General features: G+C 48.6%; 1 protein-coding gene across 4 annotated transcripts in view; it reads right to left on the minus strand.

The window, feature by feature from the left end:
* The window catches only part of LOC147442498 (GDSL esterase/lipase At5g18430-like), an 84,905-nt gene extending 64,160 nt beyond the window's left edge, over window positions 1-20,745 (minus strand). For 2 of the 4 annotated variants that reach the window (XM_086528659.1, XM_086528660.1), the window contains exons 1-2: window positions 19,989-20,610; window positions 19,328-19,446 (exon numbers count right to left, since the gene is read on the minus strand). In XM_086528659.1, the coding sequence (XP_086384785.1) occupies window positions 19,328-19,446; window positions 19,989-20,235 (366 nt within the window). In that variant the 5' untranslated portion in view covers window positions 20,236-20,610. The other 2 variants (XM_086528661.1, XM_086528662.1) reach the window with 2 other exon arrangements.
* Window positions 20,746-24,552: the final 3,807 nt, after the last annotated feature.

Consider the following 24,552-nt stretch of genomic DNA (forward strand, 5'->3'; position numbering starts at 1 on the left):
AAAAGGTCAAGTTTGACAGGCAAAAAGCACCAAGGTTATTGCAACCACTACCTATTCCAGATAAACCATGGGAAAGTATTGCTATGGATTTTATCTTTGATCTTCCGAGAACGCAGACAGGAAATGATGGTATTTGGACCATTATTTGCAGATTCAGCAAACAGGCTCATTTTATTCCTGTCAGGAAGAAGATAAAGCCAGATCAGATGGCACGCTTGTTTATGAGCAATATTTTCAAGTATCATGGCATGCCACAGTCGATTATTAGCGACCGTGATCCACGCATGACTAGTTTGTTCTGGAAAGGCTTGTTTGAGAATATGGGTACCACGCTCAAATTCTCTTCGTCATTTCATCCTCAAACAGATGGGCAGTCAGAAGAGGCAAATTCTACTGTCCTAGATCTGCTGAAGTGCTATGTGTCAGAGCATAAAGGAAAGTGGGAGCAGTATTTGCCATTGGTGGAGTATGCATACAATAATACAGTGCATTCATCAACTGGCAAGGCACCTTTTGAGATAGTTGAAGGTGGCAAGAAAGTTCCTCCCATACTGCATACAAAGGACAAGATATTTGAAGCAAATAAGTATGTTCAAGACATGGATGAAATGTACAAGAAGGTCAAAGTGGCCTTAGAAAGGACTCAGGCAAAGCAAAAGAAAGCAGCTGATCGTCACCGTCGTGAAGTGCTATATTCACTTGGTGATTGGGTGCTTTTACGCTTTGAAAAGGCAAGGTTAAAGAAGATGAAGGGCAAGGAAAGACTCTTTCCAAAGCTCAGCATGCGTTACTATGGGCCTTTTCAAGTATGCGACATAATCAGTGATGTTGCATATAGGCTGAAATTGCCTGACAGTTGGAAGATTCACAATGCGTTTCATGTGAGTCTTCTCAGACCCTATGTGGGTGATGTGCCAGAACATATGCCAGCTGAAGATCAGCCGGAAGTCGAGGAACTTGACGAGATCTTGGTCCCTGAACAGATTTTGGCACACAAAGAAAGGAAAGTGAAAGGCAAGGTTGCTAGGCGTTACTTGGTAAAGTTCAGAAACTATCCACCAATGGATGCTAAGTGGATGGAAGAAGGTGAACTTGCACACTCACCAACTGTGTTATCACTTTACCTGGAAGCCTTCGATTTGCAACCTACCTTGACCCCTTGAGTTTCAAAGCTACATGGATTGTCAGTGTGACAATGGCTTTTGAAACAAATGATGTACATGGTATTTAAAGTGAGCTCAAATCAAATACCTGTTACATGAATGTTAGAGCTGTACAGATTGTCAGTTTGGCAATTGCTCTTATGGAATGTCCAAAAGTTTGGTTAGTGCTATAGAAGTGAGTATTTCTTGTCAGTTTGTCAAGGATACAGTGATTGCTTCTATTAAAGAGTACATGTGTAACTGCATTCTTAAACTGTCGGTTTGGGTATGCTCGAAAGTGTTACGGGATCCAACGTGTACTATAAGACAGTGGCAAAATGTGCAGCTACCATTTTGTCATTGGAACGTTAGTGACTCAAAGCAATGGCAGAGTGCGAAGCTACCACTATGTCATTGGGACAGGGTTCACACGCAAGCAATACATGAGTCGACGAGGTGTTGAATACACGAGGGTTGACAATGAGCATGTATGTGTCGTATATGTGTTGACAGGTGTTGAATACATCAGTGTTGACAGTAAGCATGTACGAGATAGATGCAAACGAGGACGTTTGAGATTTCAAGAGGGGGGTATGTCACCAGCGTGTGACTACTATCTATCCTTTTTGTTGATTTCTTTCTTATTATCTATTTACTTTCACTTTTTGGAAACACCCCTCGGGAAATCTAACTGCCCTGCATTGCATAGCTAGTGTGGAACTGTCCAGAGGGAGTCCAGGCCTGAGGGCAAGAGAGCACTAAGGTTGGACAAGGACTATGGTTAGCCAAGTGGGGTCATTGACTAGCCAAAGTGGAATCCTTTGCTACAGAGGCTACATTTCAGTTCTGGATGTGGCCGCAGTGTACAAAGAGGGTCGGATGACCTAGAAAGATACAATGGCAGCATCTCCTAAAATTTAGGGAACTGCTATTTTGGGACCTGAAAATGTGTTGACGTCATTACCTCCGGAATGACAAAGGGAACATTTTCTTACTCTGCCGTGAAGTCAACTGGGCAACCGGTTGGGATATTTTTAGGCGGCAACCCCGAAACGGGAAAATGCTTGTAAATGTGCCAAGTGGCACATTCTGGTGCAGTTTCTAATGCAAGAGAGAGTTGGCGCTGAATTTTAAGCTGGGAGAGGCTCATTTGCTGATTTTGTCACAGGTTAAGAGCTATGGAGTGCTTGCTTTCCCTCTTATGCACAGTGCGGTGCCAGGAGTGATGCCCTGCACGCTACGCACTGCCCTCTCTCTCCCCTTTGGCAGTATGTTATGCCCCTCTAGTGGGCTTTTCATTTGACCAATGTACAGTTGTGTGGGTTCATGCGCGATTGCCGAGGCAAGAGCCTCTTGCACAGGTACTGGATTAGCTAGCGGCTAATCCCCCCGCAGGTACAGGTGAATTCGGAGAGGTTTCACGCCAGAAATCTCGTCCGATTCAAAGGGCAAGTAGCCCTACAGGTGCGGGAGCTCGAGGACTTGCTAGGGATGCGACCGGCACGCGAAACGGAGCCCGAAACAGTGAATTACAGCCTGCTGTGTATTTTTGCAGGTTTAGGGTTTTGGCCCTAAACGGACCCTAATACCCCCAGGAGGTTCGGGGACGCAAGGGGACCGTTGTACAGGCGATCTGGCGCATTTTCAGGGCTGAAAACAGAGAATTCAGCGTGCTGCAGATTCTCGCCAGGTTTTGCAAAGTGCCCGTATGCGTCGGGAAAGTCAGTCAATGCGTGGGAATACTGACCGTGAAGGGTTCTAGTACAGTTATGCTGCCGAAATCGGGCTGGAACAGTGGAAATTCAGCCGAGTTTGTGCGGGGCAGCTTGTAGGAACCACAGCGTTTATTCCCTCTTTTGAACAATAAAGAAATACCGAAAGGGGCGCCTAAGTTAGGGGCCAATCTGGTGTCTGTCCACTCATACAGGTGCAATCTAGCAGCCTGTATCCCTCTCCCCTTTGTTGTGTCTTGATAATACAGGTAAAATAGACGACTAATAATGGGTGAAAGCTAAATCAAGGTTTAAAGTAAAGTCTACCGCCCTTTCTGGATTGAACAGGCCGGTTTCAACATTCTCTGCTTCAAGAAGGAAAGAGATCCCCTCTGTCATCCATAATCCACAATCTAATACAAAAGTGCAACCGAATCATCAACCTGCTACCCATCGGATAGGTAGCTCCGTCGACAATTCCAAGAAAGACGTACATTTGCAAAAGGCACAGCAAATCTGCCAATCCATCTCCTCGGAGAAAACACAGCCATAGAAACTTGCTCCAAAAGTGATGAAGAAGATCCTACTGCTGTCCAAACACTTCTCTCTGAAGAAGAAGCTGGAAATGAATAACTCCTCTGGATCCAACAACCGCATGCTTGCTCCCCTTGCAGGAACATGACTCCATCTCGGAAAACCAAAGCAATCAGTGCTACACATCTTGAAGCCTCCATGGGGTTCCCTATCACAGGCTTGGACACTCCAAGCGAGAAATCAATAGCAACACACGAACAGAAACTTCAAAATCGTTGAACTTTAATAGAGAGAGAGAGAGAGTCACGGCACGGCGGAGTTCCGCACCCAGAAGCACTGGCCTCAAAGACTGGCGCCCATTTCGGTAATTTCTTTATTATTGATCACATCAAGGTTCAACTCCCGAGGGTCCTCTGCTCTCAGACTCTGCGTCCATATGCTCTATAGAGTGAGGCCCCAAGGGTCCTTATAAACATTACAAGGGATGCCCAAAAGCGGAGCCCCAAAAGCATCAGGTTGAACAGCATCTTGGCCCAAAAGCTAGCGCTAGGGGCTATCAGTGCGTTTTTTGCGGAAATCTGTCTAGGTGCCACGTCAGCAGCGCAAATCGCGGAGGTCCATACGGTCTGCCACGTCAACAGCATAATTCGCAGGTTCCGTACTGCTGCCACGTCATCAGCCCTTCTCGTCGTTTAGCCTTTTGTCCCTTGGGCCCCATCCGACAAGATTCCATAAGTTGGTACAATTTTTAAAAATTGATGTCCTTTCATTTCTGGCCTCTTGAATTGATTCTGCAAGTTGATACAACTTCTTCTCCATCTTTGTAGGGTTCTGACCCCTCTCTGTCTGGAGTCTGGGTCATGCCACGTCATCACTTTGTGACATATCCCCCGAAGAAATGTAATCGCCCTCAATTACACCTGCAAAACTAGCATAAGCTAGAAACCAATTCAATAGACACTGACTCTTAAGTATCGACGCACTAGACAACACACATCCAGTACTTGCACAAAGATGACAGTCACTGAACATTCACATGACATTCACATCACTATCCCCGTCGAGATCTTAGATGAGAATTATGATCATCCCCTCTAGCTTCCTGTCCACTGACACCTCACCTTTGAAAGGTTTCAACAGACTCACATGAAATGCATTGTGAATCTTCCAAGTATCTGGTAACTTCAGTATGAAGGATACATCAGTTATCTTTTCTTGAATCTGGAAAGAGCCATAGTATCACATAATCAACTATGGACAAAGTCGCTCCTCGTTTCGTTTTCGTAGGCGTGCCTTCTCAAACCGTAGAAGCACCCAATCATCTTCCTTTACTGCAAATCACATCGATGCTTGTCCGCTGCCTTCTTATGCCTTGCTTATGACTTGTCAAGAGCCTCTTGCACCTTTGCAAAAGCAGTCTCCAAATCTTGAATATACTAATCTACTTCAAAAATCTTATCCTTGGTGCTTAGAGTAGGTGGAACCTTCTTGCACCCTCCACAGTCTCAAATGGCACCTTTCCCGTAGATGTATGTATTGTGTTGTTGTAGGCAAACTCCACCAAGGGCAAATAGTTCTCCCACTGAGCCTTTTGATCAAAGAGGTATGACTTCAACAAGTCCAGAACCACTCAATTTGCTATCTCCGATTGCCCATCTGTCTGTGGGTGGAAAGAGGACAAGAATTGTAGCGGATTACCAATATTCTCCCAGATTGCCCTCCCAAACAAACTAGTAAAACGGGAATCTCTATCTGAAACTATAGATTGAGGCATGCCATGTAGTCGAAATATCTACGAGACTAACAGTCTAGCCAAATGATCTGGCTTAACCGTCTTCTTGACTAGAATAAAGTGAGCCTGCTTGCTAAATCTGTCGATGACTGTCCAGATGCCATCGTGCCCACTCTGAGTTGGGAAGATCAAAAATAAAATCCATTGCTATACTTTCCCAAGGTCGGCTAGGTATAGATAAAAGTTGCGAAAAAACTGGTGCCTTATGTCTGTCAAACTTTTAAGATCCTTCTATTAGTTACTGAAACTGCCCATAGGGCTACAACCACCTCTTCAAGAGAGGGCTACAACAACCATGATGGGAGACTCTCCCAATGAAAAAACCAATATATGTACAATGGGGCTAAATCAAGAAATGGGGGGAGGGAAGAGCCACACAAGTGGTCGGTAATGCCATCGAAGTACACCCTAGACCATGGTGTAAAAAGGCCCAGGACGCCAGAGTCGAAGGAAAGCCTCTCGGCACTCCCGCATGCAGCCGGAGCTGCCCTGGAGTCCCTCGAGCTGTCCTTTGAGAGTATGGATCAGCTCTAGCCAAAAATCGCGAACAGTCTCTGCTGGTGGCACAGGGCGAGCCTCAAAGATGCGGAAGCAACGGGCCCGCCAAATGAACCAGAGTGTCAGGCCACTGATGAGCTCCCAACACTCCTCTCTCTCACTGCACCACTCCTGTGAAGTAAGTTTTGCAGCACTCCTATGGAGTAAGCTTTGCAGCAGGCTGGAGTGTAGGTCGCCCCTCCTGCATCACTATCATCCTGCTGGTGGAAGATAGCTCAAACTGAAGTGCCGGCCAGTGAGGGTGGACCAAGCCGCTGCTCCCCAAGTGTACTGTCGAGCCGTGGAGAGAGCAAGCATCAGCCGAAGAACTCGTAGCCACACCTGCTGGGCCGAGGGACAGTCCTAAAGACAGTGACGCTGACTCTCCACCAAATGGTCACAAGCTGCACATGCGGCCGAGAGACCACTATGCACTAGCCAGCTCCCAACTGCTGTAGCTCTGTGTGCGACCAGCCACTGAAACAAGGTGACTCGCCTTGGCTGTCTGGAGTCCCGCAACCTCTCCCAAAAGGCTACCAAGAACTCAACTGTGAGACCCTCCTCCTGCCAATGAGGTGCTGCAGCGGGGCGGGCCTCTCTCTGTGCTCCTAGTATATGACGTCCCACTCGAACAGTGTACTGAAAGAAAGGGACTCCTGGGTGGTCTGCAGAAGAGAAGGGGTCCCTCCATAGCCACTCACCAGGATCCCACTGTACTCGTGCCAGTGGACAACACTCCCAAGCCCACAGCCTCCAATGTCCAGTCTCAAGAGCTGTTGGGTCAGGGTCTATGACACAAGTCCTCCCATAGATTCCCACTACTCAGATCCTCTGAAAACAGCACTTTGCTACCTGCGGGGCCTCTACTGTAACTCGTTGTAGGCGTCCCCCACCCTGAAGCTCGTAGAAAAGGGCTGGGACAGTCTCTCAGCAGGCCCTGACTGAGATGAGAACCTCCAGTCGTGTGAAGGCTCCCATCCACCGGGGTGCTACTGGCTCGAGAGGAGTGAGCCACTCAGCTGAAACTGACTCTCAGATGTCCCGACACATGCTCTACACCCCTCTCATGCCCTGTAGCTAGAGATCCTGCACCTCCTCTGACAAACCTGTGAACTCTAGCCAGTCACCTAAAGAGCGCGTTGGACCTGCTGCCATGGGACCCCAGGAAACATGAGGCCGACTACCAACCAAGTGGCCTCTCTAAGTGCTAACCATGGGGTTCCAGACGAGGGGCTGCCGTAGGCGCTCCTCCGTGCACGTAGGTTGTCTCAGCTCCAGGCCACGCCAGAAGAGCTCCCAAGATCGAAGCAAACTCACAGCGAAGCGGTCCTCCAGTCTCTTGCTCAAACCAACTCTACGCATCTCTGTAAAGATCCATCTGGTCGAGGGTTGCCAAGGGCCTCCTGCCTGAGGCACCCTAGCACGAAGCCTCTGTAGCAAGAACTCCTTCCAAGGCTCCTCACCTGGAAGAAGTCTTCTGACGATGAACCTCCCAAGAAGGGCTCTGCTCTGCTGTGCTGGATCAATGATCCCAAGCCCTCCCTGTGAACAAGGAAGAGTGATGACCTGCCAACAAGCCACCTTGGCTCGGGCTATCCAAGTGTCACGTCCTGACCAAAGGAAGTTCTTGATCAGCCTCTCTACCTGGCTGATACAAGAACTCCAGAAGATCCAGCAAGAAGCGATGTACCACATAGTCGCCAACAACACCAGGTTGGCAACTATTACTCTGCCAGCCAAAGAAAGTCGTGCTGAGCTCCAATGTAGCAACTTTCTCCTGATAGACACGAGAAGGGGAGTAATCTGCTGCTCGGGAGACAAGTCCAAACCAACCTGACAGCCCAGGTACCGAACTGCAGTCCCTGGGGGAATCCACCTAAAACCCTCTCTTGGCATCCAATCTGACACAGGAGCACTACCAACCGAGAAAGCCACTGTCTTTCTCCAGTTGATCAGTGCGCCCGATGCACAACAGGTCCCCAGAGCCTGCTCACACTTGTGAAGGTTGGCCTCCTGGCCATCTAAGTACAAGGCTGAGTCGTCGGCAAACTCAGCGTCTAGTAGCTCATCTCCCTGAATAGGGAGTGCTAAGCCCTGTAGACCAACCTGCTGCGACACCAAAAACCTGCTCATCGCCTCCGCATAGAACAGAAAGAGGAAGGGGGCAAGAGGACAGCCCTGCTTGACCGAGCGTGTAAGCATGAAGCGATCACCTCTACCTCCTACCAAAAGTACCTAACTATGAGCCTGTCTGTACAAGGCTGACACCCCTCCAATCCACGCATCTGAGAAGCCCATCCTGCGTAGAGTGCCCTCTAGAAAGTCCCAGTCAACTCTGTCGTATGCCTTCTCAAAATCGAGAAGAAGAATCACGAGGTCCTCACCTCGGAGCCGTGCCAGGGCAGAAGCCTCCCAAAAAGTAAAGATGTTGTTAAGGATACTGCGTTCCTTGACAAAACCTGTTTGGCTCCCATGTATAAGGCTCTCTAGAAGTGGCTGAATCCTCAAACTCAGAGCCTTGGCAAGAATTTTGTAGACTGAGTTGAGGATGGTGATGGGGCGCCACTGTCGAATCTCATCCAAGGAGCCACCCTCCTTGGGAATGAGGTAGATCAAGCCCTCACTCATGCTATCAGGCATCACTCCTGTGTGTAAAATGTACTGAAAAGCACTACAGAGATATGGACCAAGCAAGTCCCAGTACTCCAAGAAAAAACTGGGAGTCAACCCATCCTCACCTGAACAGCTACCACGGGGGAGGGCCCTAAGAGCCGTGTGCAGCTCCTCAAGCTGAAGTGGCAGCTCAAGCCTCTGACGCATCTCCTCAGTCACAAGACAAGGCATCTGTGCCCAAACCTGCTCCCTGCATGCATCCTGACACTCTGACTGGGGCTCTGCAGACAGTAACTCACGGTAAAAGTCAGTAGCAACTGCACGCATATCCTCGGGCTCAGAAGCAACTGACCCGTCGGGCCTCCTCAACTGACTGACCTTGGCATGCGAGTGCCGAGGTCCCACTGCCTCAAAGAAATCACCAGTCACTCTGTCGCCCACCTAGGTCCACTGAGATTCCTGTCGGTGGAAAGCAAACTCATGTCGCCTCTCCTCTGTGCTAGCAAGCTCCTGTCGAGCCTGTTGTAACTGCTCCTCCAACCAAGGACTGTCTGGATGCTGCTCTTGCATCCTCTGTAACAAAGCAATGCCCCGTCTGAGACGCTGGTCCGCCTCTCTCGCTGCAGCCCGGCGAGCCAGATACTCCTGGAGAAAAAAAAAGGCTAACCTGAGCTAGGCCTGAGGCCACTCTGTCAGCAGGAGAATCCTGCCTGTCCAAGCCCTCTGTCCAAAGAGCCTCTACCCTCTCTCTGAGTGCTGAGTCCAACAAGACCCTCTCTGGGATGCTTAGCATCGTGCTCCCACTCCTCTGTCTGTCTGGCACTGTGAGGATCACTGGTGCATGGTCCGAGAAGGAGGTCCCTGCCAGGATGCCCACTGACCCTCCCAAGTCACTGAAGTGGTCACTAGTGTAGAAGTGATCTATCCGCGATAGATTCACTCCTTCCACTTTGCGGTCCGATCGAGAGAAGGCAAGACTGTCTGGGGGCCTCACAAAACCAGAGTGCTGCCACGCATCCGAGACCCTCAGAGTCATACAAAACCTCTCCCAAGCTGCCAACTCAACTCCATGCACAGTAGCATGGCTACCACCAATCCTGTCAGAAGGGTCCTCCAACATGTTGAAGTCCCCTCCTATGCACCAATGTTCTGCCTGCGGCAGAGACTCAACTATCTGTGACCAAAACTCTACACGAGCACTGGCCACATTGGGCGCATAGATATTCAGGAAACCCACTAGGCCACCCTGAACCTACATAGTAATCCACTAAGCCCTGCCTGGCACAATAATCCCTCTGCCCACAATGGCCTGCTGCAAAGAGTCCGCAATAGTCATACATACCCCACCCTGGATGCCTCTAGGTCCAAAAGCAGCTGCCAAAAAGTATCATATCGTTCACGCAAGAGTTGACCACAGCGTCTAATGCGGCTCTCACACAGATGGTGCTCTTGAAGCATAAGGAGATCAATCTCTGATCTCTCTCCTCCCACAAGGCAACGTTGAAGCTCCTGACGCAGTCGGCCCCGCTGACGCTAAAACTGGGGCCCACCTAGTCCCTGCACGTTCCATGAGACGATTCTCATGGGGAGCCAGAGAGAACAGATGCTGCCGCAGCAGCTAGACGGGCTATCTTCGAGGCTTGCTTGGATGGGGAGTAATCCGCATCCGAGCGTCCTCTAGAAAGGCGTGACTGCAATGAGTGCCTGGCCCAAGCCCAAGCAGAGCGAGCCGTACGTAAAGCAACCTCCTCTGTCCAAGAGTCCTCATGAATGTATACATAGCATGGCAAGCACTATGTATCAGCAAAGAAGTAGACCACAATGTGCCTACATCCTGCTGAGTCTGGAGGTGTCATCGCAAACTTGGCCAATGGCCACAAAGTCTGGAGCATGTCTATAACTCCTAGTTCTCCCATGTGGTGAGAGAACTCTAGGACCTGTGTGTGCAACCATCCCAACATTGAGTCCAGAGTCCACTCTGTCTGGGCCCTGCCGCAAAGGAGGAAGGAGAAACCAACTGCCGAGTCCAAGGCCTCTGTCCCCCTAGCGGCAAGGAACAGAGAATGGACCCTGAAGCAGGCTGCCTCATGGTCTGCTGAGGGGTCACCAAGAAAACGAGTGAAGCCATAGTCGAAGAAGTCCCATCGGCGCCGGATGTCAATGCTCGTCAGACCACGAGGGATAGCTGCAAGGCAAGATGTTTGTACCTGCAGAGGGGGGCGTAAGAAAGGTTGTCCCTCTCTTGCTAGGCAACTCATGGCAAAGGTGTTGCCAAGAGATCTCCTAGCCGCCGGAGATGGCCCTACCCCCTGGGTCGACTGTGGAACTGGAGCAGGAAGAGGGGTAGATGGAGCTGGGGGGAGCGGCGGAGAAGAGGGGCGGGGAGCAGGAGGCGAGGGGAAGGATGAGGAAGAGGGGGGGAACTCTGGGGGGGAGGGGCTGTCGAGGGTGAAGCTGGGGTGGGGGCTGGAGCAGGGACCTCCTCCTGCTCAAGAGGACCAAAACAGTTCCCCGTGGGAACCCACTGCTGCTGAGTAGGCGCCTGAGGACCACTCTGAGTACCAGGCTGACGTTGTGGCCCCTATCGTCGTCTACCACGGGCCTGCTGCCATCCCTCCTCCGCTAGAGCCCCAAGCTCAGAGGGTGGCTCTGCATGTGCGCGGTGTCTCTGTCTGTGTCTGCTGGCCAGCCCTTGTAGGCTAGGGCTGAGGCTGTGGTGTAGGTCGAGGCCTCCTCCGTGGACAAGCCTTCGCTTGATGGCCCATCTGTCGACAAATGAAGCACTAGTTCGGGAGGCCCGAATACTCCACACTCTGTCTAAACCAACCCCCACTCACCCGAGGCAGAAGGATAACCTTCGGGAGCGTGTGGGTGTCTCTGACCAAAACACGAATTGAGGGAATGCCAGCCGCCTTGGCAGCTACTGAGGCTGCTGTGCGAGGTGTCTCCAGGACAGTCCCAATGGCTGAGTCAATCCTGGACAAAAGTGGTAAGTACTCCCTCCGCAAACCCGGAAAGCACACCGAGATAGGGATGTATGCCTCCTCTACTAGAACATCCGAAGCAGGGTCGAAACCATGTCTCCACTGTCGAAAGTGGGCACGTGCTGCTCGGATGGTCAATGGACTCATGGCGATGACCTTGGACGCCATCTCGGAGGTCTCAAACTCGATCTGATAGTAACCTCGTCCGAGACTCTGTACGTCCAAAATCTTGCCCACCTCTGTGAGAAGGCGGGCCTGGAGAAGGCCACGCAGCTCTCCTTTGCTAGGTCGGGTGCCGAGAATCTTGCAGATGACCGAAGTCGCCTGCAAACGCTCTACCTCTGCGGCTAGGCTCGCTTGCTCTGTCGGCGAAAGAGCAAGTCGAATGGTGGGCTCAGCGGAGTCGAGCGAGGGGGCTTCGGAGGAGTCCCTCTGGAGCGGAGCATGAGCCTCCATTAGTGTCTGCAGCTCTGAAGGAAAAGGGAGGGCGAGAAGGCTATCGCTTGAGAACTCGGCAAGAAGAATCCAACGATGAATCCACTGCAAGGCAATTCAGGCAAGGCCTTCGGGGCAGCCGGGGGGGGGGGGGGGGGGGGGCGAAACTGCGCAAAGGGTGGGGGTGGGGGGGGGGGGGGGGAGGGGGGGGGCGAGAGGATAAGGACGACTGGAATGGCGTGGGCAGCGGGCAGCGAACGAGAGAGGGCAGCGGGCGGGACTGCACGCTGGCTAGGCTGCGTGCTGGCTGAGTGCAAGCTCAACAACGCTCGCGGGGCAGACAGCACGCAAGCAGGGGAGAAAGCGGGGGCAGTGCGCGGCAGGGGCAGCACGCAGCGCAAGGGCAAGGGGGGGGGGAGAGGGGAGCGATGGCAAGGGGGGGAGGCAGGAGCAGGCGGGAGGGAGGGGGGGGGGGGTGGAAGAGGGGGGGGGCACGCGGGAGCAGCAGCGAGCAGCGATCGAGCATGAGGATTCTTCAATTGAGATTAATTATGTCTGTCGAACTTGACCTTTTGGCATATCAAACAACTACGAACAAACTCATCCACATCCTTTTTGAGCCTCGGCCAATAGAAAAACCGTTCCACACCTTTCAAGGTGGTCTCTATGCCGCGGTGGCCCAAAAAAGGTGGACAGTTGCACGCTGTCAAAACCCTATTCCTCGATGCTTGTGTAACACACAGCAAATTCTTCCGCATCAAATAGCCTTCCTTGAGTGAATAGCCCGTAACTACTTCCCACTCTGCCTGGTCAAAGATGTCTGCAAAATCGGGATCTGTGACGTACTAATCCACCATATCCTCGAAGTAGTGATGATGAATTGCCGAAATAGCCAAAACCAAAGGCTTACGAGACAGTGCATCCGCCATCACATTCTTCTGTCCTTGAACATGCACAATCTGAAAGTGAAATTGTGACAAAATGTTTGCCCACCGCATCTGCTTGTCCGAAAGCTGTTTCTGAGACAAGAAATATCGTAAACTTTGATGATCCGTGAACACTGTAAAATCGACTCCAAGTAGAAAGTGTCGCCACTAAGTAACAGCATGGATAACTGCCAACAGCTCCTCGTAGATCTGTGCAACCCGTTCAGATCTAGAAAACATTCTGCTCTCATAGGCTACAACATGGCCTTCTTGCATTAAGACCGCTCCCAGACTGCGGCCTCAGGCGTCATAGTATACCTCAAATGGCTTTTGCAAGTCTGGCGAAACCAATATTGAGCCAGTCGTCAACTTCTCCTTGAGATTCTTGAAGGCTACCATCTCAAATGGTCCCTAAGTAAAAGGAACCCCTTTCTGTGTCAAAGGAGAAACAATGTCCGCAAATTTTCCAATGAACCGCCGATAGTAAGAATACAAACCCAAAAATCTTCGAGCCTCATGAACATTCTTCAAATCGGGCCAATCTCTAATGGTATCAACCTTGGCCGGATCCATTTCGACACCCTCCACAAAGACGATGTGTCCCAAAAAGTGAATCTCGGGTAAGAAAAACTCACTCTTCTTCCCATTCACCACCAACCAATGTTGCCTCAGCGCCTAGAGGACCTGTAGGAGGTGGTGTCGATGTTCTACCTCATTCTTGTGCCCACAAATGACCTAGACTCTCTGAAAAACATGTCCATCATCCTGTTAAACGTTGTAGGAGCATCCGTGAGACAAAAAGGCATCACCAAATACTCGTACAATTCAAAAGACGTCCAGAATGGATACTATCCTGTCCATAGGATAAGTCAATGAGCCGGCATGCATTGCAAATCCTTGCTTAGTCTGTCCCATAAGTCTCTAGATAGAGTCAGACTTCTCTTCTCGAGAATACTCTCGAATCTCTTTTTGGCAAACCTAGGCAAAACCGCTCAATCTGGTTTCTCAAAGTAATCTTCCGAAAGGAAGACAATGGCAAATTAGCATCCCACAACCTCTGGCAATAGTCATCCAATGTATCTTTCTTAGTCATTCTTCAAGTGATGCCAAACCGTGATGAAATCTCTTTCATATTCCTCTGATATCCAAGTTGACGTGAAAATTTTCTTGAATTTTAACGTTGCAGGTGCTTCTCTCCGTAACAACAAAGTAGACCACCATGCATGTGCAATTCCTTTCAAGTAGACTGCTGCCCTTCGCACCTTGGAGTGTTCTGTGAACCAACCTTCAGAGAAGGCGACGCCAAACTGCTGCACAAACTTAAGGGCTCGATGGGTGTCCTCATAACCTGAAGACGTCTCAAACCTGACGGCCTGACTCCCCTTCCTTGAACTCCTTGGTCTTCTTGCTCATATGTTGACTATCAGAAGAGGACGAGCTCTCCTCCTTTGAATTGCTAGATAGCCTCCCATGCCTTCTAGACTTTTCTTGAAATCTACTTTTCTTGCTTCTTCCATCTTTTCTCATCCTCTGTGGAACTAGAGGACAACGAACTGTCGGAACTCTCTGAAGATGAAGAAAAATTTGAGTCGTCCTCGAAACGAGCACGCTTCTTGGATCTGCTTTCCACCTCAAAACTCAACTTCCGGCCCAATTAATCGAGGAAATCCACCAATTTTCTCTTCTTCCGAGAGTGCTTCGAGCCTTTCATTATCTGGTCATCTTCTTATCAAGAGCTCTACCTAGCTCTTTCTGCGAGTACATTTTTCTTTTCTGCACTCCTCTGTCCTTTCAGTTTTCTTCTCGACCTGAGAGGAGAATCAATGGCCTCACGCCATCTCAAGTGAATCTCATCAATCGGATCATTCTTCAGGTGTTTCGCAACTTTCGGGTCTCTGGAGAAGTTCTTCCATCTTTTCATACACGTGTCAGGTGAAGAGAGGTCGGGGTAATCAAGGATAAAGAGGGGAAGTCGTAGACGAGGATCCAAGGCCTCCACATACCAAAATCTACCCCAAACTTCGAGAAAAACAGGAAAAAAATAACAAGCTTCTTCTCTCAATCATGTCCAAAACGGTACCGGATAGCCATATATGAGCCTCCATGGTGGTCGTGACACCTAAGGCTCTGATACCATGTCAAAGGTGGCAATGGAAGATGCAATGAAGACAAGAACTGGCTCGTGATCCGGTGGGCACCTCAACTTCGATCTAGAACACCTGCAACGCCAAACACATGAACAAGGCACACCTGTGGAGAAGAGAGATAACTAAGGTAGAAAGAGACGGGACATCTGAGAGAGAGAGAGAGAGAGAGAGAGAGAAATGGAATGAAATGAAATGTTATATTAACGTCTTCAAAAGGTCATAGTGACCTATGAGACCAGAAAGTTACAAGGTGGTGGATCTGATACAAGGTCGGAGTAACAAAATAACAACAATACAAAACAAAGATATATACTATGGGATCCTAGACTGGTCGATGTGAACTAAGCAAAAATGGGCGGATTGCTGGGATAGTTGAATCACAGGAGATCTAGCATCGGTCGTTGGCGGATCTCATCAATCTCCTCCATGGTTAGTAGTCTGACCGGGCGTCGTGTATGCCTAGCCAAAGTGCCCCGAATCTTCTGACGTAGCCTCCGTCGATGTTGTGTAGTCCTCCGCAATCGTGGGCGCCTGGATTTCCCCAGTTCAGTCACTCGGTCGATCAGTGTGCCTCTGGTGTGAGACGAGGGGAGCTCTGCTGTGGGAGTGGCTCTTGCGGCTGTCCCGTGTCTACTCTGAAGAAGTCTGTGATCCGTCTTTGAGACTGGCTAGCCTCGCCACTCATCAGGCTATCTCTGTGTCTGCGCAGCTCGAGCAAGAACAAACCCAGGCATCTCTGATCCTCGTATCCCATGACTCGTGAGAGTGGTCCAAAACCCTCTCTGAACAAGCAATGGAAGCGGCCTCGTATCTCGTAGTAGGCGGGGCAGCGGCATGTATAATTCAACTCTGTCTCAGGCTCCATGTCACACAAGGGGCATGTCCTGGACTCTGCTGGTATTCCGCTGTATCTCCCAGTCTCAATCCGCAGCTGGTGAGAAGATGTGCGTAACTGGCCAATAGCACATTGTATCCCATGAGACAAGTGGGTGTCCATGTATCTGGGTCTCGTCACAAAACCATCCTCCGTAAGCTGGAGAAGGTGGTCTCTGTAGAAAGCCATCTTCGTGCCCAATTCCTGTGCTGGCTGTATCCATATCCTCCTGGTGTCTAGTTGGGTCAGGTCTTGGCGGATGAGCTTGGTGATCTGACTGTGTAAGAGTGAGAGATGGGTGCATCCAATGAGTACTGGAATGGTGGCAGCCTGTCTATGCTGACCCCATGCGCCTGAAACCATGATGCCATCTCCCCATACCAGCATGTTGTATCTCCTTGATTGGCTAACTGTCGAGAGGACTCAAGTGCAATGCGAGCATATCTGTCTCCCATGTGCGGTTTATGAAGGAGACTGATCTGGTGAGCGCCGAGGTGCACACAATTGCGACTGCTACTGACACTGCCAACTACTCTTGCACATGAGACCACTGACATGATGACAACATGGGCGACGACCCCAACATTGATCCACCTCCTTGCATCAAGGAAGAACTGGAGCGAGAGAGAGAGAGAGAGAGAGAGAGAGAGAGAGAGAGAGAGAGAGAGAGAGAGAACTGGATCTCTGCTCTCCTAGGCCGGCACACAAGAATAGTGCTAAGCCTCTGACTGAAATGCCCACGGGATGGGCTGCCCTGAGAGAATAACTCAAAGGGGAAGGTCTGCTGCCCATCTCTCCTAGCAAGGGATTGCCTCCACAAGAAGCCCGTCATTGTCAGCAAACCCCGCCCTGGCTGCCCACCAAAAACGCTCTGAGGGCTGCCAGGCAAAAAACACTCGGCCGCTGGTGAAAACGCTGGGCCTGCATGCTCAGGAAAACGCTAGTGCTATCTGCAGTTGACCTCCACGTGCTGCCCCCGGGGTGCCCATGAGAGGGCGCATGCCACAGGAGGTGACCCCCCATACAGCATATATACTCCCTGCCTCTCGCTGCCCGACCCAGCCTCCAAGCTCCACGACCTAGAAAATAGGGAGAGAAATAGGGGAGGGGCACCAGATGCCTGGGGAAAAATAGGGGGAGACTGGAATAAAATATACCAGGCCTCTAGAAGCCAAGTGGACATGGAACCACGCCTAAACCCCAAGGCTAAACATGGCTAGGCACAACCCGACATGAGAAACCTACCGCACACTGGCAGGCACAACCACAAAACAGCCCTCACTCCCTAACCTGTCCATGAGAGAAACTAGGACCAACCGGACGAATCCACAGAGATGCCTGAACTCTGACGGGGGGGGGGGAGGATATGTCACAAAGTGATGACGTGGCAATCACATGCTGGCAGAAGAGAGGAGAGAGTGATGACGTGGCCAACCCATACGGACTGCTGATGTGGTGGTATTTGTGAATTATAGTGAATTTTTAGGGCTCAAATGGCACCCACGTTTTACGTCAAAATTTTTAGGGCAGCATGTCCTAGGCAGTGTGAACAGGGCTTTTGGGCGCCCATTATCATTAGCACTTGCTTTTGACTAGCAACAGCTTTTTGTATCTAATGCTTTTAGGCCTCGGGCTTTTATAAGGGTGCCTAGGGGGTCACTTTTGTCAGATCAGCTAGGATGCAAGATCGTAGAGTGACTCCCCAGCAATTGTACTCTGTGAATCATCAATATTAAAAGAGTCCCAAAGGGGCACCAGACTTTGGGGCCAGGGCATCTAGGAGTGGAACTCCGCCACTTTGTTTCGCGACTACTGCCAGTTTTCAAGTTCAAGTGTGAAATTGTTCAGTTATGTTCGTGTGTTGCTGTAAGATTACCACCTTCTCAGTGCCAAGCCGGTTACAGAGGCAGAAGTGCAAGAGAACTCAGAGAGAATCTATACACGGCCTCAGGCAAGCGAAGGAAAGAGGTATAGAAGACAAGGTGGAGGGAAGCTAAGAAAAGCCAGGCATAGTACTTCCATATGGCAAACACCTACGGGTAAGGAACTATTAAAAAAGTGTGGTTCTGGTTCCAAAGAAAGTCTATACATGGCACACCGTACTGAACTAAACAAAACATGCTACATGTGCCAACTATACGTACTTTGCATTTCCAAACCTTAATAGCCACTGCTTAAAAAACTTATTCATGCCACTAGCTATTGATCAAAGTCAAACATAGCTGATTCTTCAATTTTCCATGTACATTAATCATGGTAAGTATGCTTCATCATATCATACACATACAATACGCCAAATAACTTGCAAGTATGCAAGACAGGTAAGTGCCATATAAGTACCAAAAGAACAATGGAGCTAGGCAGACCGAGGATGCTAGCATTATACGAAGAGAGCCTCCCATTAACATCCTTTGATGTCAGGATGACCACCCTTGGCTTATGACAGATTGAAGAGCCTTTCTATAGTATTTCTAGTGCTGAAAGGGAACAACTGTCATCAGGTGATCAACATTTTTCTCTCAAGTAATTTTGCAAAAGAATGAGACGTTCAATGCATGTCAACCAGGCCATTGCATAGACCAGTCGACCTGGTTGTTTGTATATCAATCGTTGGCACTTCAGGTTGACAACTCCAAATATGTAATTATTTGCATTGTTCAAATTCAAGCCGCGGTTCTATTTATTGGATTTCACTTTATCATGGTGAGCAGTCTAGCTATTAGATGATGGTCAGGGATGATGAAGCTGTTTTGTCAGTTTTGGCAGTGCATAATTTGCAGGTTATGGTGGTTTGATTTCCATAATGGCCCCTGAATTTTAGTTGACTTTTCATCAACATAGCAATTTTCTCTCATAATTATAGTGCTTGGTTGGAGCCAAAAATATGTATTATTGATCCACAAGTAGTCAGCGACCGGAATTCCCAATAGAGCTCATGGATGTGGGAGCACCACCCAAGGAGCACTGCAAAGAAACACTCCATCACAAATCACTGCAAGTTTGGATCATTTCCATCCGTAGACTTGTTGTCTTTCTGTGTTTACATTCCACAGATGACATGGATGAGGCTGTATAGAACAGAATAGACCTTAGAGACAACCTAATACCTATCCATTGTAGACCTACTGTTTTTCCCATCCATAGACTTGCTGTTTTACCTCTGTTTGCAGCCCATGATGACATGGACAGGGCTGGAAAGAGCAGATTAAACCTCAGAGACGACCTATCCATTGCAATAGATCAGAGGTTTGGACTCTCCTCACTATGTTCACCAACTTTCGTCACCAAGATTGATTGATTGCTTGCTTTCTTGACTGAACACAGGCACAAGCCTTTTCCGCATTACAAATGTAGCTTGTTCAAACATTGCTACACAAGCAAGAAAGCCAGAGGAGAAAATAGCCGGGAGTCCAAAGAATGGTGGCCATCAACAACCAAAAGATGGCATTCATACACTACACTTTGAAACAAGATTTATAACTTCAATCAGTTTCTTTTTGCATACTCCAATGACCGTTCACTCATGTTCCTGACTAGATCTCTTTTTCTAAGCCAAAACATTGCATTTTTTGAACCACTCAGAGTTTAATATTCTATTTGACAAGGACCCCACTTTAAGTACAAGCATTACCAGTTGATAGCCTGTGAGGTTCATAATCCCTGCACCTGAAGATGCAAAGCTAGTCCCACTCATTATGTTCTCCTTATCAAGCAGGTAGGCAGGTGGGTACGGCAAACCTGCTAAGGACGCTACATGCAAAACAAAAACCAAAAAGAAAAGTAAGGTCTGATTGCAAAAAGAAAATACATGGCAACCAGTGATAGATGTACTTTAGGTGCAGCTAGACATAACAGCCATTCCGGGGATTTTTCTTTCCATCCCCATCAAGCTAGGGCCTTCGTTAAGATACTCAACAATACAGTAAGCATACAAGTTGAGATACATTCCATCTGACTTTGTTATTCTTCCTTTTTTCTAATGGAAACCAATCAGCAATCATCAACAAAAGTAATCACCAAACATATATAAGTGGATAGTGACTCGTATATAAGTGGGTGGTGACCAAAAACCTATGCAAAACCCAAGGAACACAGTGAATGCTAGCAAGCAAATGGGCATATAACGATCATAAATTGAAATGAGTTGATCTTAAAAACCAAGCCTCTGCTTAGTGAATTGTTTACATGCGTCTTCGGTGACCCACAAGTACAATAGGTGAGGTAAGGCTTATACTTCCATGATACATTATGTATTCGGATAAATTTCTGATATAAGATGTCAACATACTCACCGAGAATATCTGAGCTGAGCAATCCATTGCAGAACCTTCCGGAGGGATGATGGTCTATGAGATCCCTTCCATAGGGTGGCCTATCAGCTCGTGCCAATGTGATGAGTTTCTCATCATTTCCAGGGTCCAATAGTGAGTCCCCAAATACAAACAAGGCAGTGCTTCTCCCTTCACATGTCAACGAAGAGCCAAAGAATACAAAAAGGATGAAAAGTGAGAACAGGTCAATGTTAACATGGATAGCCATAGCTGAGAAGCTGCTACAAATGTGAAGGGCAGCTGAGTGTCCTCAAAAATGGAGGGGCCACTACAAAAGAACCCTTAAAGATCACTTCATGAATTCTAAAGATGCATTCAATGCTGGAGAGGATGATGAAGATGCTGTTAAGGAGGTTTCCAGCTTTTATGCAATTGAACTGACATGCATGAAACTTCGACTGGCACAGGCAAAACCCACTTAAAGATCATCTCTGACGAAAGTTGAAGAGCTGCCGTCAATGATGGAGAACGAAAAGAGAAGATGTCTGTCAGGGGTGTGTGGCTTGCATGGTACTTTGACGTAATATAGATGCAAACGAGCATTTGTTCTGATAATGCGAAAAGGATTGAGAGACGAATGATAGCCCACCTGCGCGCTTCTCGCTTTGAATGTAGCCATGCCCGACATTAGCTTTCTAAATGATAGCAGTGACTCAGTGAACTCCTTTCCAAGCGTTTGAGCTCCGTGGCAAGCGCTTTTCCAACTAGATGGTTTATGAAGGCACCATCACTCTGATGTCAAATTTAAAATTTTCTAGCTCTCCAGAAAAGAGTTAGTCTTAAACCCCAATGGGCACCTACTACCCACGGGATCTTGCAAGATTCCCCTTAATGGGAACTTTTCGCAAATCGTGCAGACATATTAGCTTCCAGTTCATATTGCTTCGAATCTCCTCAGATTCCTCAAAAGGTGAAGTTTGAGGCTTCGATGCACTCCAAAAACTTGTAGTCAGGTGTGTGAATCGAGCATACAACCGCGTGTGGCAAGAGGTAGTTGTTGTGCTAACCACTCAACCATGCACAACTAGTTGCAAACCTTACGACTCTCTCTCTCTACATAAAAAGATATTTTGATTCTCCCCTCCCTTGCTGCTCGTCCGAGCTCTGCTCCCTTCCTCGCCCAACACATAACATCTGCTCCCTCGCCTCACTGCCCCTCCAGCATTAACTGGTTGCCACCTGCGCCTCAGTATTGCACCTGTCAATGCTGGAGTCTTCGCGGATTCCTCTACACATTCTCCCAACATCAAACCCATAAACCAAAAATTGCCATGATGTCAAGGGACTTGAACCTTGGTGTGCAAGAGTATAGATAAGACGCATATGCCAACCAGCAAGCGCTACAAGTTGGTCGAGCACGACACCTTTACAATAAGAAAATTAGCATTCATATATTCCAGTATTCCCAAGCACTTCCCCTCATCAAACCAGTTCGCCCACATTTCCATCCAATGTTTCCAACCTCCCTCGTCAAACTTGTGTTTCCAACCTCCCTGTCCCACCACCTTTCCCCTTTCCTATTCAATCTAGAAATCGCATCTACAGATGTTTCACATAATAGCTCTACTTTGTAAAAAATCATTTCTATTGAATATTCTCATCTATGCCTGCAAGTGCCGCCCCCAAAAATTTTGCATATGCCTTCTTGGCTTTGCTTGCAAGCGCCCTTCCTAGCTCGAACCACCACTTATCTTGCTTCCCTTCTCTACAAAAAACCCTCCTCTACCCCTCTACCTTCTGCCCTTCCCTCCACCTAGGTATATCCCGCCTGCCCTCTCTCCCAATCAGGTCCCCCTTTCTATGCTTTTGTGAAGGCTACGTTGGGTATGTTTGTTCAATAGCTCACAAGCCGGTTGTCCCCCATGTGCACTTTGTCTTGTGTGTCATAAGAGGGCAACAAGGCAAACTAGATAGTGCTAGAGATGAAGAAGGTGTGATCTCGGGAAGGGGTAAACCCAACACCACTGAAAGATGGGGTGGTGGGCTGTGAAAGGACCCAGGAGACTGGCTTGAGAGATCCACCTCCCTACCACCATATATATAGGCTATGTGGATCTTAGCCCTAGCCTAGTACAACTCCCTAGTCCACATCTAAGCCGTCCAAGCCCTTGGCCTAGGTTCGTGCCCCCCTGAGTTGCCCTTGGCCTTACATTACTCCCCCCTTGGAGAAGCGTTTTCATCCTCGAAAACAAAAGTGGTGATAGCGACATAAAGAACACTAATGTTTTTAGCAGTGGCATCCCTCATGGATGCAACTCTCCTTTGGACTGGAGCACGATTCAGTAGGACGTTCAATGAAATCAAGAAGAGCATCTTGACTTTCCATATATATATATATAGGCTTTGTGGCTCTTAGTCCTAGCCTAGTACGGATCCCCAGTCCACATCTAAGCCGTCCAAGCCCTTGGCCTAGGTACATGAACCCCTGAGTTGCCCTTGGCCTTACATTACTCCCCCCTTGGAGAAGTGTTTTTGTCCTCGAAAACAAAAGTGGTGATAGCGTCATAAAGAACACTAGTGTTTTGGGTAGTGGCATCCCTCATGGGTGCAGTTATCCTTTGGACTGGAGCACGGTTCATTATGAGGTTCAATGAAATCAAGAAGAGCATCTTCATTTTCCACACACACACACACACACATATATACATATAGGCTCTGTGGCTCTTAGCCCTAGCCTAGTACGGATACCCATTCCACATCTAAGCCGTTCAGGCCCTTGGCCTAGGTCGGTCACCCCCTAGGTTACCCTTGGCCTTACAACTGACTTGGTGTCATGCATGCCAAACACAGTATGGTAAAAGATGAGAGAGAGAGAGACAGAGTCGCGAGCTACATGCAAGCATGCCCCCCCCCCCCCCCCCCCCCCCCACACACACACACACACATGGCACATTGTGCATGCTAAACAAAAACGTAAATTGTATCTTCCAAAAAATTGCTAACAAATTCATTTTCAAAAACGGTATCACCTCTTCTACATAGCAAATACGATCTCTCTCTCTCTCTCTCTCTCTCTCTCCCTCTGTAATGGAATTGGCCTATTAACTTTGAGAGTAGCGAAAATTAGAGAAAGTACTTTTGTGAAATTACTTTGTGACCATAGTGGGTGAACATAATTTATGGTAGTAACATAAACATAGCATTTAGTTAACTTGGCATGAACAATTCTTTTGCAAGAGAGGGAATTTAAAGAATGTGACAACAGTTGAGGACCGGATTTATGTGGAGTCGGGTCTGCCCTCCAATCGACATTTGTATTATAGTTTCTCCCATCAAGAGAGACTTGTTACAATATAATCTTTGTGTTCCTTGTGACCTAGGTGATGAAATGAAGATGGAAAGCTTCATACATCACGAGCATAACATAAACTTTGTGGAAAGCATGACTATCCCAAGCCTCAATCCCAAGACCTCAAACACCTTCGAAGGTGGAGAGAGCTAGCAAGGAATGAGGGTAGGGAAGAGGAAGAAGAAACATTTCATAGGAGAAAGAATTAGTTCCTCACTGATCATCATTCTTCTTGCTAGCATACATAATAGCATAGTAATGAAGATGGAGGAGATGACAAGCTTAAGCATTGAAGCATGGCTCTTGGTTGGATTTGCACTCCATAGCCAAGAGTCTTGGTGTAGGCTCTCAACCTCTCTACTTGCTTGGAGAAGGAGAGGGAGCTCTTGCACTTCGCACTTCACACAATGAGAATGTGCGTGTGTGGGAGAGTATACCCCTCAAGCATGTCACCTGCTTGCTTTGGTCGACCCCTCCTTGTAGCTCATGCTTGAAGCTCATTGGACCCCGCTGGCCTAGCCAATCATAAGCCAGAGTCATACCAAGCAGGCATACTAGTCTTGGGACAAGTGTCCCCCTTTCCCCTTTGAGAGAAAGGACTTGATAAATGCTAAAACAATTAATCAAATTACTAATTTATCATTGGACCCCTTGGGAGGCCAACCAATAGGCTTTAGGCACACCATGAGGGCAGCATGAGGAGGAACTTGACAAGTGTCCCTTTTGCTTTCTTTGTACTAAACATGCCTTGTGTGAGTGTGTGTGTGTGTGTTCTCTCTCATCCCCCCTCTTGTAGGGCTCGCCGCCTCCTTGTAGGGATTGATGTTCACTTTTGAACACCTCCTTACCCTCAAGCACCTTAGTCAGCAAGCATGACAAAGTGCCTCAAGCTTGGGTGGTGTTCCCACAAGCACCTCAAGCTCCCTAGTTGGCAAGCACCTCAAGCACCTTAGTCAGCAAGCACGACAAGCACCTTAGCCATCAAGCAGGACAAGCACCTTAAGCTTGGGCCGGGTTCCCACCTCAAGCTCTACCCTAGCTTACCTAAGGTCAAAGGACTTTTACACTAACCTTTGGAGGTCTTTAATGAAGCTAACCCTAAGGTCTTTAAGCTCCATTAGTTAGCTTGCTCTTTGACAGATCATCTCTCATTTGGGCCCCTTTACCATTGGCCCCGTGTTGAGATAGATCTATAAGCACATGGCTGTATCCTAACCCTTGTTCCCGTTTATTCTC

The sequence above is a fragment of the Adiantum capillus-veneris genome, chromosome 14, assembly GCF_014529385.1.
Source record: "Adiantum capillus-veneris isolate H3 chromosome 14, ASM1452938v2, whole genome shotgun sequence".
In the NCBI taxonomy this organism is placed as follows: Eukaryota; Viridiplantae; Streptophyta; class Polypodiopsida; order Polypodiales; family Pteridaceae; genus Adiantum; species Adiantum capillus-veneris.